Source organism: Typopeltis vanoorti, chromosome 1 (genome assembly GCF_054136105.1).
Source record: "Typopeltis vanoorti isolate ZY-2024b chromosome 1, IOZ_Tvanoo_1.0, whole genome shotgun sequence".
In the NCBI taxonomy this organism is placed as follows: Eukaryota; Metazoa; Arthropoda; class Arachnida; order Uropygi; family Thelyphonidae; genus Typopeltis; species Typopeltis vanoorti.
This window is the reverse complement of record NC_143549.1, coordinates 21,141,020-21,163,195: the sequence shown is the minus strand read 5'-3', so window position 1 is coordinate 21,163,195 and position 22,176 is coordinate 21,141,020. Positions and strand designations below refer to the sequence as shown.

The window sequence follows — 22,176 nt, the reverse complement described above, 5'->3', positions numbered from 1 at the left end:
AGTCAAACAGTGGGTGCACTGCATAGTATACAGAAAGCCTGGACAGAGAAACGAATTCCAGATGATTGGAATACAGCTCTCATAGTACCCATATATAAAAAGGGAAATAAAACTGAATGTGAGAATTACAGAGGCATTTCATTACTGAGTATTCCTGGTAAGATATACTTGAGATGCAAGTATACTTGAGAAACGGTTGAGGAGGATTGTGGAAAAGAAGCAAGGTGAAGAACAAGCTGGATTCAGGCCAAATAGAGGTTGTCAGGATCAGATTTTCACTTTATGACAGATAGTTGAGAAATCATAGGAATATAACAAAGATCTGTATTTAAAAATTTAAGTTTTGTAGATCTTGAAAAAGCATATGACAAGGTGCCAAGAGAGAAGTTATTCAAAATGCTACAGTTATATGGTGTCAATAGGCATTATATCAAGCAATACTTAGTATTTATTTGAGTTAAGTCAGCAGTTAGAATTGAAGGAAGTACAGGAAGGTGGTTTAATATTAAATCTATGTACATTATCCCCTCTGTTATTCATTATCTATATGGATCACATTATGAAGGAAAGTGGTATTAAACCATCATCATCATCAAATTCCTGCCATGTACCTACAAGGGGCGTACAGGATATGATAGTACTACATGAAAAAAAATTATATTATTACTAACTTCCTATCTACAATTTTCCTCCAAATCAGTCTGTTACTTGTCAAGACTCCAACATTATCAGATCTTATATTTCTATCGTCTAAGGCACTTTGAACCGTATCAATCCACCTATATCTTAGTCTTCCTCTGGGTCGTTTTGCTGCCAACCTGGCAGAGAACATTTGTTTTGCTAATCTTTCCTCGCCCATTCTGTTTAGGTGACCATACCACCTGAGATTAGCTCTGCTAACGCATTCCTGGATGCTGACAATGTCAAGTTCTTTCCTAATATCCTCGTTTTTAATATGATATTGCCATTGATGCCATCTGTTCACGCCTATAATCTTTCTCAGAGCTCTCATATATGCGGTGAACACTGTCTTGTATACAGCTAATTTAGTCATCATCATCATCAAATTCCTGCCAATGTACCCTCAAGGGGTGTACAGGATATGACAGTACTACATGAAAAAATTACATCATTACTAACTTCCTATCTACAATTTTCCTCCAAATCAGTCTGTTACTTGTCAAGACTCCAACATTATCAGATCTTATATTTCTATCGTCTAAGGCACTTTGTACCGTATCAATCCACCTATATCTTGGTCTTCCTCTGGGTCGTTTTCCTGCCAACCTGGCAGAGAACACTTGTTTTGCTAATCTTTCCTCTCCCATTCTATTTAAGTGACCATACCTCCTGAGATTAGCTCTGCTAACACATTCCTGGATGATCGCAATGTCAAGTTCTTTCCTAATATCCTCGTTTTTAATATGATATTGCCATTGATGCCATCTGTTCACACCTCTAATCTTTCTCAGGACTCTCATATCTGCGGTCTCTAGTCTTTGGTCAAGTGTTTTACTTCTGACCCAGCTCTCAGATCCATAAGTTAAAACTTGTTTGAACACTGTCTTGTATACAGCTAATTTAGTGTTCTGACTAATTTCTTTCTTATTCCATATGAATTTATTCAATTGACTTCCCACCATACCAGCTTTGCTGATTCTGTTGTCTATTTCTATATTTAATTTACCATTTTCAGTAAAAATTGTGCCTAAGTAGCTAAAATGTTTTACTTGTTCCACAGGTTCTCCATTCACAACACAGTTGACATTTTCAATGATTCTGCCTATTTTCATTGTCTTTGTCTTTTTATTGCTGACCTTCCTACCATATCTATTACAACAGCTATTCAACTTAGTCAGAGAATCTTGCAGACTTGTAGCGTATTTATTTAGAAGTATAACATCATCCGCATAAAGCAAAGAGCTGACATTAACATCTCCAATTTTGATATCAGGTTTAATACCACATTCCTTCATAATGTGATCCATATAGATAATGAATAACAGAGGGGATAATGTACATCCTTGTCTCACACCAGATTTAACATTAAACCATCTTCCTGTACTTCCTTCAATTCTAACTGCTGACTTACAACTCAAATAAAGACTAAGTATTGCTTGATATAATGCCCCATTGACACCATATAACTGCAGCGTATTGAATAGCTTCTATCTTGGCACCTTGTCATATGCATTTTCCAAATCGACAAAACTTAAATACAGATCTTTGTTATATTCCCATGCTTTCTCGACTATTTGTCGTAAAGTGAAGATCTGATCCTGACAGCCTCTATTTGGCCTGAATCCAGCTTGTTCTTCACCAAGCTTTTCTTCCACAATTCTTCTCAACCGTTTCTCAAGTATACTTGCATAGATCTTGCCAGGAACACTCAGTAGGGAAATACCTCTGTAATTCTCACATTCAGTTTTATTTCCCTTTTTATATATGGGTACTATGAGAGCTCTACTCCAATCATCGGGAATTCGTCCCTCTGTCCAGGCTTTCTGAAATATGAAGTGCAGCCACTGTAAGACTCTTATACCACCATACTTCAGCATTTCTGGTCGAATATCATCTACTCCTGCTGCCTTTCCACATTTCAAGCCTTTGATGGCTTTTTCTACTTCAAGTATGGATATGTAATCCTGACTGCATGCCTGGTCAGTGTTTTTAATCACTGTGCTGTCATCACTGCTTGTTTCATTTAGCAGTTTTTCAAAGTAATTACTCCATACTTCAAGGATATCTTTTTCTCCTGTTTTCATGTCACCTTTATCATCTCTAACTCCTTTTACAGCACTCTTTCCTCCATTCCTAAGCTTCTTCAACAACCTCCAGAATATTTTGCCACCTTCTTGATATTTATTTTCTATATTCTTGCCAAAGTCCTCCCATGACTTTTGTTTAGCTAGTTTTACACACTGTTTAGCTTTCTTACATTTGTCTCTGTATTCTCTAAGAGTAAAAGCTGACTTATTTGCCAGGAACTTTTGATATGCTTTCTTCTTTTTATGCTTTCTTCTTTTCCTTCACTGCCTGTTTAACTTCTTGTGTCCACCAGGGAGTTCTGATTTTTTTATCCTTGCAGACAACCTCACCACATGCCTCTCTGGCAGAATCAATCAATGTTTTCTTCAGAGTTTGCCACTGAATCTCCAAGGTTTGATTCTTGTTCTCAAACTCTCATTTTTTCTTCAATAATCTTTGTGTATTTTAGTCTACAGTTCACATCTAAGAGCTGCTCAACTTTTATTCGCTTTAAAACTTTTTTACATGTTATTCTTTTCAATATGAAATTCAATTTTATCCTGCTGAAGACTAAATAGTGATCACTTCCAATTTCAAATCCTCTATACACTCTGGTGTCCTGCACCAGGGAGAAAACATCACTATCAACAATAACATAGTCAATGAGACTTTTCTTATTCCTTGCCTCTTCTCTCCATGTGAATTTGTGCACATTTTTATGTTGGAACATGGTGTTAGTAATAACCAGTCCATGTCCTGAGCAGAAATCCAACAGATATTTGCCATTATTATTAGCTTTGCTCTTTTCTCCAAATTTTCCCAAAATATTTTTGTATGTCTCACAATCATTTCCTACTCTGCTATTTAGATCCCCAACTGATATTTAGATCAGTTGCTTTTTCTAAAGCCTCAAAAAATTCCTCCACTTCTACCTTAGTAGAACCTTCTGTGGGACCATAGGCACAAATAAGTCTCATTGTCCAGTTCCCCATTCTCATATTTGACCACATTACCCTACTTGAGACTGACTGCCATTCAAGAAGATTAGCTTCGTATTATGTGTTGAATACTATGGCTACTCCTTTTCCTTGATTGTCATTGCTTGAATATAACAATTTGTATTTATTGCTCAGAAAGATCTCACCAGTTTTGGTCTTTTTTTTGTTTCAGTCACCCCTATTATGTCGATCTGGTACTTATCTAATTCCTCAGCTAGCTCCATTTCTTTGCCATTCAGGCTTCTTACGTTGATAGTACTGATCTTTAACTCTGGTGATGTTGAGTTGGGGTTTGTTTTCAGATTTGTTCCAGTAGTTGACTTTTCGCTGTTTGCCCTGGTTCCCTGGCGAAAACAACGGGGGCCTTGTTTGCGATGCCCCAGCCGGCATGAAATTTTGTCATGTCGTACCATCATTTTTTATTTTGGTTTAACCAATAAGAATACAATTTGGTCGGCTAAATCCCAAATTGCCAGCCCATCCTTGTTCGTTCAGTATCCAAGTAGATACCCAACAGGGTGCACCCTGTTGGGTATTAAACCTGATATCAAAATTGGAGATGTTAATCTCAGCTCTTTGCTTCATGCAGATGATATTATACTTCCAAATAAATCTGCTACAAGTCTGCAAGATTCCCTGACTAAAGTGAATAACTGTTGTAATAGATATGGTATGAAGGTCAGCATTAAAAAGACAAAGGCAATGAAAATATCAACTGCGTTGTGTATGGAGAACCTATAGAACAAGTAAAACATTTCAGGTACTTAGGCACGATTTTTAGTGAAGATTACACATATTTTTGTTATTCAACAGAAATTCAAACTTCTGAGTATGACACTGTTTAACTGACAAAAAACATTACTCGCTGAGTCCAAATAAATCTTGTAAACAGTATCAAAGTCTTCAATAGATTTCAGTCATAATAGAATCAATACTGCAATTGAGAAAAATAACAGTTTCGATGTTTCTTGGATCTGATTAATTAGTAATGAAAAACTTCTTTAATTTTGCACAAGTTGGAATCAACTAAGCTCTCCTGTAATGTTTTAGAAAAATTAATCTATTTATATTACTCTATTTAATAGATTCTTTCCTAACATAGATGTTAACTTAAAATTATGCTCTGTAAAGCAAATGAATTCTTTTAAAAATCGAGACAGAAGAGGAAGAATTCATCATAAAGATTATTACCAGAATCACTTACATTTAAAATCTAAATGTCTTTATTTGTAAAATTTTCAGCAAGTTTCATAGCTATTGTCAATGCAATTATATGAAAACACAAAAAAGAGAACTCAATTCAAAGCATGATGGTATTAGCTACAGAAGAATACCTCCATCTGACTAAAACTCTCAATTTTGGAAAGTTATACTAACACTCACCATTCGTGTGTTCCTTAATTTATAATTAATTTTTTGATTATATTTAAAAATAATTTTTAACTAAATTATTTTTATTGTAATTTATTTTGAATATCCATTAATGCAGATGGAGCTAGTCTCCTGCTGCCAATAGTGCACATAATACCAAGTACTTTCAACTGAACTGTTGTTCTCTTTTTTGTGTTTTCTTATAACTGTATTAACAATGTCTATGAAACTTAGCCAAAAATTTTACAAATAAAGACATTTAAATTTAAAACTAAGTGATTCTGGTAATAACATTCTGTGATGAATTCTTTCTCTCATGTCTCAATTTTTAAAAGAATAAAAGAAAAGAAGAAGAAAGAAGAAAATCTTCCAAAATGGCTACTCAAAGAAGTTACTAAAGAAACTGTTATTTTCTAATGAAGCATTCCATGCCTTTTGATTAAAAATTAATCAAAAGGCATGGTCTCCTTACAATATGTTGGCCACATACAGTGTGTGTGTAAACTCAATTATTAAAATTGGCCAATCAGAATAGCCGTCAAACCAGTTAATGCCTTTCAAAGTAGGCGAGTCAAACAGGGAGATGGTTTGAAATCCATAAAAAGGAACATCTATGAGATATTTGAAATAAGAGAGAAAAGAAAGAAGCATACTCATAGCACAAATCACCTTACCAAGTATCTCAAAAAAGTGAAACTGTAATAGAGAGTATATTCAACAGCTCTCAAGGAATTGAAGGAAAATTATTGCAGGAAACTATGCAGAGACATGCTACTTTTGCAGTACAATGCACCTGCTCATGAAACCTAACAGACAACACACAACTTGGGCTTTCAATGTCTGTCTCTATATGCCAGAATTAGCCCCATCCAGCTATTCTCTATTCCCAAATTTAAAAAAACACGTGAAAGGAACAAAATTTACCATAGATAACGTAGTCATATCTGCAGCTGAGGACTGGTTTGTACAACAAGGGAATACTTTTTCTCAGAGAATTGCAAATGATGCAGCATTGTTGTAACAAATGTATAATACTTACTGGAGAAAATGTGAAATAAAGTGCAAGTTACATGGCTCTATTTCAATTCTTTCATGGTGATTATCAGCATGAAAGAATTATTAACTTTTCAGCACAACCTCATAAATAGAAACCAAGAACTTATATTTCGTGATATTTGGAGGTCATTAATTAGTGTATGTAACATTTGCAACCTCTCTCTTATGCCAGCAGTCACATACATAGCTTGCAATGTATAGACAGCGCATGATGTGCCTAATGATACATATGATTAAACTATTAATCTAGTGTTTTTCAATTTATAGAAATAACAGCTGTCAGAACCTTTTTTTGCTTTTTGTGTTAAATATCTTCCTGAAGATACTGCCAGCCATAAAGTCAGCAAAACATGAACAAGTAATATTCAGTTTTGATGAATAAAAATTCTAAAAATGCTATCAATTTAATGTATGTATGATAAGTTCGAACTTATGTTTGGAGAAAGTGATAAGGCTGGTGGACAGGAATTTGAAGTTCAAGGGTCACATAGCAAAAGTTGCAAAAACAACTTAGAGGATAATCATGCTTAAACAATGATAAAGAAGTAATTTGACCTCTTTACAAGACCTTGATTTAAATGCATCTGGACTTTGCACAGATTTGATCTCCTGCTTTCCAAAGAAGTATTAAAATTGTCGAAAGAGTGCAAAGAATCACAAAGATGATATTGGAATTATTGAATGTACATTATAGGAAAGACAGAGTATGTGGACTGCAAACACTAGTAAACAGGAGAAATGCAACAAGAAGTCTGCTATTCTAGTGGACAAATGCTATCTGTTGCCACAGAATCTTAAACAATTTTATATTGAGCATGGTCCACTACTCCAGACCTGTTCAATTGTTAGAGAGAGAGAGAGAGAGAGAGAGGGATAATATGCCATACTGAGTGACCTTTTTTGAAAATTCTTGAACACTGTATATAATATCCTATATGCTCGTCTGATGTTTCTTGCTCTCTCCTTATTTCATGGTTGAATACCACTATACCAAATGTTGCCTTCCTTTATCACAAACTGCACAAGTTACAATTTTTTTTTTTTCTTCAAATATTTTTCTAATTTTATCACGCAACTTATAATAGGTACTGTGGTAAGTTTGGGCCTCCCATGACGAGTCTTTGGACTATCAAGATATCCATGTAATAATAAAAAAATGCAAAGTTACGGGATGAAAACGTTACAAATGATATACCACAATGACAGAAAAGTACTCCAGAAAACTGAAGCTAGGGATTTGGGTAAGGGGCATGTAGATTTGAAGTTCAGGGGACATACCGCTAAGGAACTCAAGGTAACTCGTAGGATTATCTGGCTATTGAAAAACATCCTAACAAGCAGAAATAAGGAAGTTATCAATTCCCCTTTATGACCTTGGTACAGTCACATCCAGATTAAAGTGCATAGATCTGGTTATGCTGGATTCTTGGGAATGAGTAAGTAGTGGGCTGTGGAATGTTCCCCATGAGGGTTTGTGAGGGGCAAAAGTTGATCAATCATTGGAAAACAGGAATTATGTTAGGGACATTTAAGTGACTTTGCATTGGATTGATGCAAAGGATTTTTTGATTTGGTGAATGAGTGAAATGAACTGCCAAGGTCTGCTGTGAGTTCTTTATGAGCCAAAGAGTTCAAGGAGAAGTATAACAGATGTTGTGGGTTAGATGCAATGAGTTTTTGGACTACTCCATGGAAGTACCCATGCAATATTCATAACAAGATTATTTAGAACACAAAAATGCTTTACAAACAATATTTAAGAAAGCCATTTAAACGTTCTTGCAATTTTCTTTGTCAAAAATTACCTTATTTTCAAGAGGATATATTTATCAGGAATCAGTCCATCTTGGCCATTAAAACTTCCTTTCCACCAGTCATTGGATACTTGACTATGAAGAAGTAGAGTATCCCCTCGTTTGAACGATAACTCTCTTTGTGAGCGGGCAGCAAAGTCAAATTGAGCTAATGCTTCTAAAACTTCTTCTGGAAGAAAAAATTTAAATTTCTGTGAAAATATCCAATATTTAAGAATATCAAATATTAAAAACCAACTGGACTCTGTATGTAAAACTAATTTTTAAATGTAATGAATAGAGTGATGAAAGACTAACATCCTCACAGAAAACTACATAGAAAGCTTATCATCATCAATCTCCAGAGTCAGCAGATTCATTCAACCCATAACATATCACATTAAATCTTAAAATCGTTAGCAATTTTAAGGTTTAATCCAGCATTAATAATGCATTCTGCTAATGTGTTCCACTTTACCTTCTTCACCCCATCATTACATATCCCCTCTTACCTTTTATTCATTTTATAATCTTCTCTATAGTAATCTAATAACATCCTCTCAGTAATTGAAATATGTATCATATGACCTCTTTTCTGCCTATTCGCCAAACTCCAATTTGCACGTCTTTAACTTTTCTCTTCATAACCAATATTCACAACCAGATATCACTTTGATCACTCATCTCTGAATCCTTTTCACAACACAATGAATCTGAGTGACTATGCTGAGCAGAACAGTAACAGTTCAAGTGTGATCTGACCAATGCTTTATACAGTGGCACAACCTATTTGTTGATATACTTTTAATCATATTTGCAAGGTGTTCCTTTAACTTTCAGTCTACTGTCAACCATCACCTCAAGATCTTTAACCTCATCACTTCCTGAAGCATATTTCCATCAATACAGTACACAGCCTTATACTTCTGCACTCCAGAGTGCAACACCTTGCAAATATCAATATTAAAACTACAATCCCACTGATGCTGTTTATAATTCTTCCCAACTTTGCATCATCAACAACTAAACATTCCAAGTCAATTCACATGGAATATCATTAACAAATCAGTTACATAGCAAGGCCTAAGAACAGATCCCTACATCATACTAATGGTAACTTTCCTCTTCTGAGACATTGCTTGATCATACATAATGTATTGATATTGTTCAGAGAACCAATTTATCTAATCAATTGTTATCCATTCCCATCTTCTGAAGCTTGTATGCTAATCTATTATTAAGTAATCCATCAAATTTTTTTTGCAAGTTCAAGAATACTACTATATATATGCCAGCCTGGCTGGCCGAGTGGTTAGCGCATCTGCTCTCCCGTTAAAAGGCTGAGAGTTCGAATCCCACCATGGGAATGGATGTTTGATTGTCTGTGAAAATACTAGTGCTGGTCAGCGATAGATGGCGTTGGTGTAGACCTCCATGAACTCCCTGGAGGTGTTATGTAATAATAATAATACAGTGATACCTCGCTAACGAGTGACCCTGCTAACAAAGATTTTTTTCCCCGCTGTTTTTCGGACTTGGAAAGTGAATGTTTTTAGTGGATGCGCGTGCTAACATAAAATAGCAAACATGAATGGTCGGGTCATTCCAGGAACTTATCTTTTCCATCTGTATGTGTGTGACAACGAAATGAGCTGACGACATCACATAGGGGAGACCCACCAACCTGACCGGGTTGTTTACGTATGAGACAGCAAGAAGTGAGATGCCTCATACCAATGTCAGTATGGTGCATGCTCCGTGTGGCTGTGAATGCAAGAGGTAAGTGTGATAGCATTTATTCTTTACTTGGCTAAATTCTACTATGGGGGATTAATTTATAATTAGTAAATTCTATTCTTATCTAATTAAATAAATAATATGCTATATGTCATATTTCTTTTATATTTTTCAGAAAAAATTTTCTTGACAATGGGTCCAAAATAAGTAAGCAACAAACCTAAGGGAAGCAGAAAGTTGCTCACAATTGAGCAAAAGAAAGAATTTCAGCATATGAAAGAGGATTAGAATTGCGGATTTAGCAGTCAAGCATGGCATAGCGTCATCATCATCAATAGCTACAATTTTCAAGGAGGAGGAGGAGATTTAAGGCAGCTTCAGTTGCAGCTGGTGTGAAGACCTTGGCCTCTCAATCCCAAAAAGTTCTGTGAATGAAGAAATGGAAAAGCTTCTGATGATCTGGATAAACAAGTGTCAAATGGCTGGTGACACTATAACTTAAGAGATTATCTGCAGCAAAGCCAGAATGATTAATGAAAATTTGAAGAAAAATGTGGCAGGACACAGTACAGCAGAGGCAGAGGAAGAATTCAAAGGAAGCAGAGGATGGTTTGAGAAGTTGAAGAGAAGGTCAGGGATCCATAGTGTAATTAGACATGGAGGAGCCAGTGCAAATAAAGAGGCTGAGAAGTTTGTTAGAGAATTTCAGGAGTGGACCATCATTCATGGATACAAGCCAGAACAAGTGTTTAATTGTGACGAAACTGGGTTGTTCTGGAAACAAATGTCCAAAAGAACTTTCATCACAAAAGAAGAGAAGTGTATGCCAGGGTATAAACCTATGAAAGATAGAATAACTCTTTTATTTTGTGCTAATGCAAATGGTGATCTCAAAATTAAACCAGTGTTGATCTACCACTCTGACACACCAAGAATTTTTAAGAAGGAGAATGTTTGCAAGCCCATGCTTAGTGTTTAATGGAAGTCAAACACCAAGGCATGGGTAACAAGAAGCATATTCACAGAGTGGATCGTGGAGGTGTTTAAGCCGAGGGTGAAAAAGTACCTGAGAGAAGACAACTTGCCTGAAAAGACTGTGCTTCTTCTGGACAATGCTCCAGGGCATCCACCTGGCTTGGAAGAAGATTTGGAGGCAGAATTTAACTTCATCAAGATAAAATTTCTTCCTGCAAACACCACAACTATTTTACAACCCATGGACCAACAGGTCATATCAAACTTTAAGAAATTGTATACAAAATACATGATCCAAAAATGTTTTGATGCAACTTCATTTACCAGTCTGACTCTGAGGGAATTCTGGAAGGATCATTATCATATCCTTCATGCTATTCAAGTCATTGTCATGGCATGGGACAAAGTGTCAGTTAGAACATTTAATGCTGCCTGGAAAAAGTTATGGCCAAACTGCTGATATTAAAAAAAGTGCTGTTTCCATTGTTCAAGATGCTGCTGGGGAACTTGCCACTGAAAATGCTGACATTGTAGATAAGATAGTCTCCTTGGGCAAAGCATTACATTTGGAAGTAAATGAAGAAGATGTAGAAGAATTAGTTGAAGAACATTCAAAAGATCTGACAACAGAAGATCTTGAAGAGTTGAAATATCAACTGAATCAGGAAAGAGACAAGGAAGATAAAGGGTGCTCATCAGAGGCAGAGGACAGCAATAAAAAGGGAAGAATGCCAACAGGTGACATTAAAAAAATGCTGCACTAGTGGGAAGCGTTTCAGTCTTTGGCTACAAAGTGGCATCCCAACAAAGCTGAAATGAACAGACTTTGTGTTTTGGTTGAAGCAAGTGTCTGAATCACTTTAAAAACATTCTGGAAAAAAAAGAGAAGTTCAATCAACTTTGGACAGATTTTTGACTTCTCCTTTAGCAAAGAGACAGAGGCCAGCTATTGAAGAAGAGGAGATTACCTTGAATAAACTTTGAAAATTTGGAAGAATAGTAAAAACGTTGTGTACATATTTTCAGTTTAATAAAGTGTATATAATAGTATAAAGATCGTCAGTTTTTCATTCTACTTTCCATTCTCCATCATCTAATTGGGTAGCTGTTCATCTCAGCCTTTGTCGAGTTTTTGCTCTTTTATAGTGTGCTTTTTACTATTTTATAAAACTTATCTTTAAATAGTAGGTAGCATCGAGAACGAATTAAACGATTTTCTATAGAAATCTACGGGAAATCACGTTTCAGCTAACGAATGTGATTCCGGAACGAATTATCGTCAGCCGAGGTATCACTGTAATAATAATAACATAAATACAGTCATACCCCAACTTATGCGGTTTCTTATATGTACGTATTCCTGTCCCGCTTCACGCCTCACCACTAGTCGTATCTTTCAGGCGCCGGCCGCATTCGCCAGTGTCGCACATGCTGTGAACAAGCATTGACGTGTTTCACATGGGCCCCATTCATACACGATTTTTATAGTCTACAAACCTTGCGACTGTTTAATGTTATGTTCTTCATAAAAATTTTATCACATAAAAAATAATAATGTCATCCAAAAGAAGCAAATCCGATTCTTCTACAGCTAGCAAGAAAAGAAAAACATTGACTTTGGAAACAAAACTCAACATTATTAAGGATTTTGAAGGCAGAATGAAAATTTGTGAGCTAGCAAAGAAGTCTGATCTACAGGAATCCACAGTAAAAACAATCATAAAAGAAAGGTTTACAGATTTTGGAGGACATAGATTCTAACGAGGAACGAATTGTAGCCACAAGGCAAGGAATAAAAAAATCATTAGCTTGCTATGAAGAAATTTTGCATGACAAGAAAAAGACATTATGCCATCAGACGAATCTATTAGATTTTATGAAACCATCGACATCGAAATAACTTTCTTTTTTTTATGTACGAAAAAGTACAATTATGGTTATATTTCTTAAAAAATATAGGTGTTTTTGTAAACCTTTGGTCCCAATTGTATGTTTGTATATATAAATTACATGCAAAATTATACCCCGAGTTACACGAATTCGACTGACGTGCTTTTTGTTGGTCCCACCTACCACGTAACTTTGGGGTTTTACTGTGTATATATATATGAATCTTCCTTATCCAACACATTCCTCACCTCATCATAAAGTGCAAATGGATTACTTACCCTTTACAAACCTATGCATGACCATCATAAAGAATCCTATGGAATTCAACACAATTCTGATTCTATTCTATAAGAACCTTTCCCACTGCAAGATGTTCAATAAATAACCAGTTCAAGAGCATAGCTGTTTTGGACATTCCTTAAAAATACATGGTAATGTCTTTCATTTTCACAACTTTATTAACATGTGACCTAATCAATACCTGATACACTTCTGATTCTTTCATTTCCAGTTCCACTAATATTCTTTCTTTCTAGAAAGGCTTATACACTGGTTAAACATGATTATTAAATGCTGCTTTAAGGATACTTGTGACATAAGACTGAATGATAAATGCACGAAAACACAAGAAAGATATTTAATTAACCAGATATTTCGGTCTGGAAATAGCAGACCATCCTCAGTGGTATTACAAGAACAGTTATAAAAAATACAAGCTAGACTATTAACAATAGATCGTTTAAAATAGAACAAGCTGCATAATGTTATATCACTAAGTATGAAACGGAATATTTTGAAGTAGAGACATGATTGAAAAAAAAAATAATAATAATAATAAAATAAAAAAAAAATAAAATAAATAATGAGTAATCTTGATTAGACTTTCCCAGATTTTTGATATAGATATACTGTCATTACGATTTAGGTTGGGACGATGGACCATGGCCTCCACGCTTTCCTTGAAAAAACGTTCAAACCTATAATGGGATCTATGTAAGAGGGGAGCCTTAGACCAAAGGATGTTGTGGTCAGTTTCAATCCCGTGTTGAGCCAATCCAGACTTTTCATTTGTTGTGAAGAATGGAGGATTGATGTTCTTGGATTCTTTTTTCAAGAGAACGTCCAGTCTGTCCAAAATAGGATAGATCACAGTTGCACAGAATTTGATAAACTCCAGGAGGCGATAAAGTTGAGCGTTTGTCTTTAGGAGAAGAAAACGAGAAGACAATTTGTTAATAGGTGAATAAGTAGCTGTTAAATCATATTTCTTTAAAATTCTTGCGATAGGTTCTGAAATACCGGAGATATAAGGAATTGGCACTCGACGTATTGAAACTTTGTTTTGTGGATGATTATAAGAATTGAGAAGATGTTGAGAAAAGCCATTGAGTTTCATGTGTTGTTGGATAGTAGAAAGTTCTTTCTGTAGATAATCAAAGGTAGAACAATTAGTTTTTGCTCTTCTGATGAGGCATTTTATAATTCCTGTTTTTGACATGGATGATGGGCTGATTCGTTAAGAATATAACGACCTGTGAATGTTGGTTTCCCGTATACTGTAGATGTAAGAATATTTGAAGGAGACCGGATGAGGAGAACGTCTAAAAAAGATAACTGGTTGTTTTCTTCTATTTCCATAGTAAACTTTATATGATGATGCAAAGAACTGATACTGTTTAAAAAAGAAGGTAAAGAGTTTTTGCTATGTGGCCAAATAGTAAAGATGTCATCTATATATCTTACCCAAAAGGATGGTTGAGAGAAAATGGATGAGAAGAGAACTTTTTCTAAATGTTATAAATAAAAGTTGGCTAAAGCAGGAGAAAGAGGACTTCCCATGGCCGTTCCTTCTACTTGGCTGTAAAATTTATTTTGACATACGAAATATCCAGAATGTATTATGAAATATCTAGTTAATTAAATATCTTTCTTGTGTTTACGTGCATTTATCATTCGTGATTATTAAATACTTAGGGAATTGACAGCGTATATTAGAAATATAAATTAAACCAAACTTTAATATATACTTTCCAATATTTCGGCAACATCACGTTGCCATCTTCATGGGAACTTAAGATAAAGAAGTGCACGCAAGTACTACACAACAGCAAATGAGAAACGAAGCTACCATTTTGTCCTGATGGGGGGGGGGGGGGGCCTGGCAGGCTATATTAGGTGTTCTTGGCCTTTGAGCTGAAGTTCTTCTGATGTATGTTTCCCAAATTTGGGGCAGTCTCATGCATCCAAATTTGTCGAGGTTTGGCATTTTCCTAAGGGCGGCTGATTCCATGAATAGTCTTTCATATTTGAACTTGCTGCGGTGTATTACTGTGGCTTTCTTCCATCTTATTCTGTGGCAAGTACCCAGAGCATGGTCTGCAAGCCTTGGCTGTACTGGTGAAATCCTTGTGTTCTGAAATTCTGATATATTTGCTGTCCTGCCTATTTGGCCTAAGTAGGACAATTTACAGTTGCAAGGGTCCTGGTATACACCAGGTAGGTTTTTAGTGGAGCGGATAAGGCATGCCAATTTTCTTATGGTCTGTAACAAGAGGTCAAGTCATGTTTTTTTAGGATTTTGTTGATTTTTTCCGAGGTGCCTCAGATGTAGGGAATGGTGATGGATTTAGAGTAATCTTTTTTGTGAAGGGGGTGGGAGGTGGGTTGTGGATAACTTTTTTTTTTTGGGGGGGGGGGGGGTAGCCATTGGCTGAGAAAGCATTAAGGATGTGATTTAGTTCAGTGATTAGAGTTTTCTCATTTGAACAGATTAGTTTAGCCCTGTTGCATAGTGTCTTAATAATTCCATATTGTTGTGAGGGGGGGGGGGGAATTGTTGGTGAATGTATCTGCCTGTATGGGTGGGTTTTCTATAAACTGAGAAAACCAAGGTTCCATCAGGTTGGCGGGTGACTAGTGTGTCTAGGAAGGGGAGGCTATTGTTTTCCTCTTTTTCCAGGGTGAACTTGATTCTGGGGTGTTGTTTAATTGTGTTAAGAAGAAGAAAAGTGTATCTGAGCCATGTGGCCAAATGGCGAACACATCATCAATGTAGGGAAGCCATATGGTAGGTTTTTGTGGGGCAGAGTTTAAGGCTTTCTCTTCAAAAGTCTCCATAAAGAAGTAGGCCAAGGGTGAACCCTTGGTGTCCCCTCTATCTGTTTGTAGAATTTTTCTGGCAAACAAAACAGCCTGAGTTCATTGTGAACTGAAATAGGGCTGAGATATCGGGAGGACATTTAGCTTAGATTAGTTCTAAGGTTTCTTTGAGAGGGACATTTGTGAATAAGGAGGAGATGTCAAACTGACCATTATGTCATTATGTTGGAGTGGGAGGTTTTCTATACTGACTTTGAAGTGGGCTGAGTTTTTTTATGTGTGATGGTGTGTTGCCAGTATAGTGTGCAAGTGCTTTGGCTAAATATTTAGCTAGTCTGTATGTGGGGGGAATCAATGCCATCCACTATGGGACATAATGGCACATTTTCTTTATGTATTTTTGGGAGCCCATATATACGGGAGGGGGGGATCTAGAGTTATATGGTTTTAGTTTGTTATTAATCTCCATAGGCCAAGAAGTGACCTTCTTAAGGAGCTTATGGAGTTTTCTAATTCGTGAGTTGGTGGGATTGTATTCAACAGGGAGGTAAGTAGACCGATCTAATAGTAAAGCATTAAGCTTAAGCTGGTCATGTTTAACCAGCATATAAGCCTTTCTACAAGAATTATTATCATCCATGGAGATTCCATCGCACGCAAGGCCTGCCATTACGGCAAAATGAAGCTGAAGTTATCTAGAGAACTGCATCGTCTAACCTTCCTAAAACGCTGCCAAGATAATCAGGTAATCCCAAATTGTGTAAAATTTAAGTACCGTTTCTTCTCACAGAAAGCTTTTCGTATCTACATCTCGTGCACTGCAGAAAATAAAGAATTCAAATAAATACAGAGTCGACATAGCAACAAGTTTGACAAATTAAAAAATAACTCAACGTCCAAAAAAAACTACAAACCAACATTGTAGTTAACCTTTCTTCAGTTATTTTGAAGCCCGAAGAACTCAACACTCTGTCATGTGGTCACAACTTCGCCATTGCTCCTAGGAAAATACCAGCCGAAGAATTAATGATCCAGATTAAACGCGGAATTCGTCACCTTCCAAACCACATCTCCAACGATATTAGATTGGATGTAGCTTGTGTTCTCACAAAAGCAAGACCACCAAAAACCAACATATCCAATAGTGAATACAAGTCTCTACAGGAAATGAAGAAAAACAAAGAAATAGCTATCACCAAAATGGATAAGGGGAACGCCAATGTGGTACTCAATCATACTGACTACACAGGTAAGCTTAATGCTTTACTATTAGATCCAGCTACTTACCTCCCCATTGAATACAATCCCACCAACTCACAAAAAACTCTATAGGCTCCTTAAGGTCACTTCTTATCCTGTGGAGATTACTAACAAACTAAAACCATATAACTTTAGATCCCCCCCTCCCAATATATATGGGCTCCCAAAAATACATAAAGAAAAGAAAATGTGCCATTTCGTCCCATAGTGGATGGCACCGATTCCCCCACGTACAAACTAGCTAAATATTTATCCAAAGCTCTTTCACACTATACTGGCAACACACAATCACACACAAAAAATTCAGCCCACTTCAAAACCAGTATAGAAAACCTTACACCCCAACATAGACATAATGGTCAGTTTTGACATCTCCTCCTTATTCACAAATGTCTCCCTCAAAGAAACCTTAGTGCTAATCCAAGCTAAATTTCCTCCTGATATCTCAGCCCTATTTCAGTTCGCAATTGTTAGATCCTGAATGAAGAACTTAGAAAAGGAAACTATTCATTCAGGATTTAACAAGTTTAATATAAAAGCTGAAGGAGAAACTTGCGCTCCAGCAGAAAATAATAGAATTATTAAGTGTGTGTAAGAATATATGTTCCTTACATGTAAATTTTTATGATTCAATGTTGCCTATTCAAAATTGTTAAGTAGAGAATTTATGTGTAAATATTAATTTCATTTAAGACAATTTTGTATACAGTAAATCACCTAGTAAGTTGTAAACAGTAGTTCAAAGGTCGTGTGCGAGCCGTGCAGGTTGAGCATAAGGCCTGAGGCAGTGGCATACACAGAAGGTAACTTTAGTTTGCTTTCCAGGAAAAGAGCACTCCTAGAGCAGAAGGAGAATACGGGATCAACCAGGGGGCAAGATTGAGAGGTGCTGTGTGAAAAAAACACAAGGAAAAAGAGTGCGCAAGAAGAAGGAATAAAAGGCGATGCACGCCGTTTTTCAGAGCTTTTTACTCCTAGGATTTTGGTCTTTTCGGTTCAAGACAGATGTGAGACGAGCAGCGATGTCGGATGGCAAGCCTATTACTAAAGATGTTTGATAGATTTCAGATGGAGCTGAGCATGAGATGTCGGCATCAGCAGTTACGAGCCTTCGCTAAATATCCCATTGGAGAGGAACGGCGAACGTTTTCTTAGAAGCGGTAGCAGATAAGAGTATGCCCAGCAGCTAATCAAGAACAATGCAGAAACAATGCCAGGTACGAAATATAGCCTAATCGGACCCTACACGTGGACGCGATCGGATGAAAGTATTGAATCGTACTTAACAAAAGGTAGACAGATCTGGCAGACCTGATTTCCAACATAGAGTTGGTAAAGTACAGAAATTTTGTTATATGTTATTCAGTTGCACTAGAGGAAAGAAAGTAGTTGTGTAATGGTTGAAGTTGGACTGTTTACTAGAGAACTCGAAGTGATTATTCTAATTTGTAATAATAGCTGGTCTCCATTAGACAAATTGTCTTGGAACGATTATATATGAGTGTGACAGAATTCAATATATGAGACTAGCGTAGCAGATAGAATCTGATTGGAATTTCTTTAACGTTAAATCTGTGTATATTAATGGGTAACTTATGGAAGAGAATTATTGCTTATATAGTACTGTGCTTATTTCCTTTGTCTAGTATTGTTTAGTATGACGTTAGAATTAACTTAGTAAGAATTGATTTTGCATGACCTTGAGTCCATTGAAAGTGTGATATATTATAGTTTTGTGTGTCTTAAGATCCAAATAAACATGTTTCATTTTATACTCGAGTTTTGCCTGAATATGAGATCAAACTACCACTCATAAAATCTGAACCTAAGCGGGAGGGAATTGAAGGTATATAGAGTTAGATTAGAGGTCATGACTGCTAGCTGAAATTTACATAGCCGTAGTAAAGAGTTTTGTTAATGAGCATATGCATGAAATTGTGGGAATGTCTCTCTGAATAAGAGTCCCTATTATAGGATATTGGCTGGCGCAGCTCAAAAATATAAATTTGTCAATATCCGAAAAGGAGACAGCCCCAAAATAGATAATTCTTAGTTCCGATTGTAGACTAGAAGAATAGTGATAAAAGGGATAATAAAGGTAAAATATAGGAGAAAGCAACGACGTAACACAATGAACTCAGGCTATTTCGTTTGGCAGGAAAAATTCTACAAACAGATAGAGGGGACAGCCATGGGTTCACCACTTTCCCTACCCTTGGCCAACTTCTTTGTGTGTGTGTGTGTTAAGAAGGAGAGGAGTGTATCCAAGCCATGTGGCCAAATACACTCCTCTCCTTAACACACTTAAACAACCAACACCCCAGAATCAAGTTCACCCTGGAAAAAGAGGAAAACAATAGCCTCCCCTTCCTAGACACACTAGTCACCTGCCAACCTGATGGAACTTGGTTTTCTCAGTTTATAGAAAACCCACCCATACAGGCAGATACATTCACCAGCAATTCCCCCCCCCCCATAACAATATGGGGTTATTAAGGCACTATTCAACAGGGCTAAACTAATCTGTTCAAATGAGAAAGCTCTAACCACTGAACTAAATCACATCCTTAATGCTTTCTCAGCCAATGGCTACCCGCCTCCCCCCCCCCAAAAAACCAAAACAAGTTATCCACAACCCACCTCCTCCCTTCCCCCCTTCACAAAAAAGATTACTCTAAATCTATCACCATTCCCAACATCCGGGGCACCTCAGAAAAAATCAACAAAATCCTAAAAATACATGACTTGACCTCTTGTTACAAACCATATAGAAAATTGGCATCCCTTATCCGCTCCACTAAAGACCAACCACTTCCCCTAGACTTACCTGGTGTATACCAGGTCCCTTGCAGCTGTAAATTGTCCTACTTTGGCCAAACAGGCAGTACAGCAAATATCAAAATCTCAGATCACAAGGACTACATCCGATTTCAACAGTACAGCCACTCTGGGCTTGCAGACCATGCTCTGGATACTGACCACAGAATAAGGTGGAAGAAAGCCACAGTAATACACCGCAGCAAGTTCAAATATGAAAGACTATTCATGGAATCAGCCTCAGTCCTTAGGAACATGCTGTTAGATATTGAATGGAGAACTTCTTGACAAGTTATTAATTCAGGATCTAACATGTAAGCTTTACAAAATAACAAAGAAATTTGCATAATACCTGCTTACCAGCAGAAGGTGAGAAACACCTAAGCTGTTGTATGTGAAAGTGTATATCAGTATGTGTAATGTATTGGAATTATTTATTGTAAAACAGAAAGCTAAAATCAAGAATTATGTCAGATTAGCAATTCATGTAAAGGAATAATGGCTTAATTTATGTATTATTAAGCTATCAAAAAATCGTAAGTCGCCAGGTAAGAAATGACTAATAGGATCAACGGTCATGTCTAAGCTTCAAGTGCCCATAATAACGCTGAAGGCTGCAGCTTACAGGGAAGGCCGACGTAAGCGCCTTTCCTCGAAAACAACACCTAATAGCAAGGAGGGAAAGCAAGGGATCAACCTAAGGATGATGTAAGTTATGGATCGTGCAAAAAAACAATACCGAAAAAGAGGGCGCTAAGAAAGAATATTTAAGGCAATATGCCAAACTCTAGGCGTTTTTTCTGTTTCTTCTGGGATTTTGGACATTCGAGGACTCTCGATGAGTGATCGGACAAGCCGAGGCTGCTATGTCAATGGACAGCCTGTGGTATTCGTGACTTGCACTGAGAGGTATTTCGTGGAGACCCATACGAGATTGGGCAGCTCATGCAGAATGGTGCCAAATGCTGAATGACCCACTCGAGCAAGCGGAGAAGTCTCGTAGTTCCAGCCATTTCCTGAATTGTGTCCGGTAGCAGAGAACGGAACAACTCAGCCACGAGACCTGACCCAGAACCAGCCAAGACAAAGGATGACTGAGCAACACGTGGCAGCTAATAGACCTTCGGAGGGACTTGGTAAAGTAAAGATTCTTTTGTTTTATATCTTGAGATTGTTTGAAGGTAGAATTTGTGTCTTGATAAAGCAATACTGAGCACATTTTAAAGAACTTTGACAGGATAGAGTAATTAATACAGCCTATTTTATTAGACAAAGAATTGTATAGGATAAATCTCTAACTTGTATATGATTGAAGTAGTGAAGACCCTTTGTTAATTGAGTAAATTTAACTAAGAGAGAAATGAGTTGTGAAATATCTATTTAAAGTAAATGTGAACGAAGGAACTCGACTTGACTGTGACATTGTTTAATTATCCACTTGTATTACATGATTTTGCATGTCAGTTTATGTAAGAAGGTTAGATTAGTACTGAACAGTTTGTATAGCTTAGCATAAGACATACACTTAGCTAGCAATTCAGAAGTTTTGATAACTTAATACAAGATTTAATGTACCTGTCTTTTAGCATTAATAAACATGTTTTGTTACTTGAACCCAAGTCTTGCCTGAATTCGAGGTGTCAAACTACCACTTATGAAAATAGAACCAAATAGTGGGAAGTAGTTTACATAACTATATAATTGAGATTAGATCTCAGGACACGACTGCAAGGTACCGAGATCTATATACAAGGAATATTTCCCTGAGCATGAATTATATTCTTGTTATAGGAAGCTGGCTGGCACAGTTAAAATATAAATTTGCCAGTTTCTGAAAAGGAAATATCCCTAGGAGCCAAACCAGGTTATATATTAAGGAGAAAGATATAAAATTAAGGTAGAAGGATATAGAGAAGATCAGATCAATTTGGATCATACTTAAATACATATTCTAATAAGGAAATGAAAGTACAGAGACGTAACAATGCCAAACCTCAACAAATTTGGGAAACATATATCAGAAGAACTTCAGCCCAAAGGCCAAGAACACCTAATATAGCCCATCGGGTGGGGGGGGGGGGGCACCATCAGGACTTTAGGAAAAACGGTAGCTTCCTTTCTCATTGGTTGTTGTGTAGTACTTGCGTGCACATGTCTTATCTTAAGTTCCCACGAAGATGGCAACGTGACGTTGCTGAAATACTGGAAAGTATATATTCAAGTTTGATTTAATTTATATTTCTAGTATATGCTTTCAATTCCCTAAGTATTTAATAATCATTCTACATAGTGTATACACAGCACCATTTATACCAGCATGATACCCACTGGTAGTGTTCATTAAGTAACTCCATTATATCCTTTGCCATGGGCACTGTGTTATTAACTATCCACTGTGTCACCGTTACATAATTATTCTTCTTACTGCTTGC

The 22,176-nt window shown here is 36.6% G+C and overlaps 1 protein-coding gene across 4 annotated transcripts in view; it reads right to left on the bottom strand.

The window, feature by feature from the left end:
• LOC150109823 (SLIT-ROBO Rho GTPase-activating protein 1-like) overlaps nt 1-22,176 on the bottom strand; it is a 564,129-nt gene that overhangs the window by 12,479 nt on the left and 529,474 nt on the right. For all 4 annotated transcript variants that reach the window (XM_090396844.1, XM_090396869.1, XM_090396853.1 and 1 more), the window contains one exon: nt 7,979-8,156. In XM_090396844.1, coding sequence (XP_090252970.1) covers nt 7,979-8,156 — 178 coding nt within the window. The remainder of the gene's footprint in view (nt 1-7,978; nt 8,157-22,176) is intronic.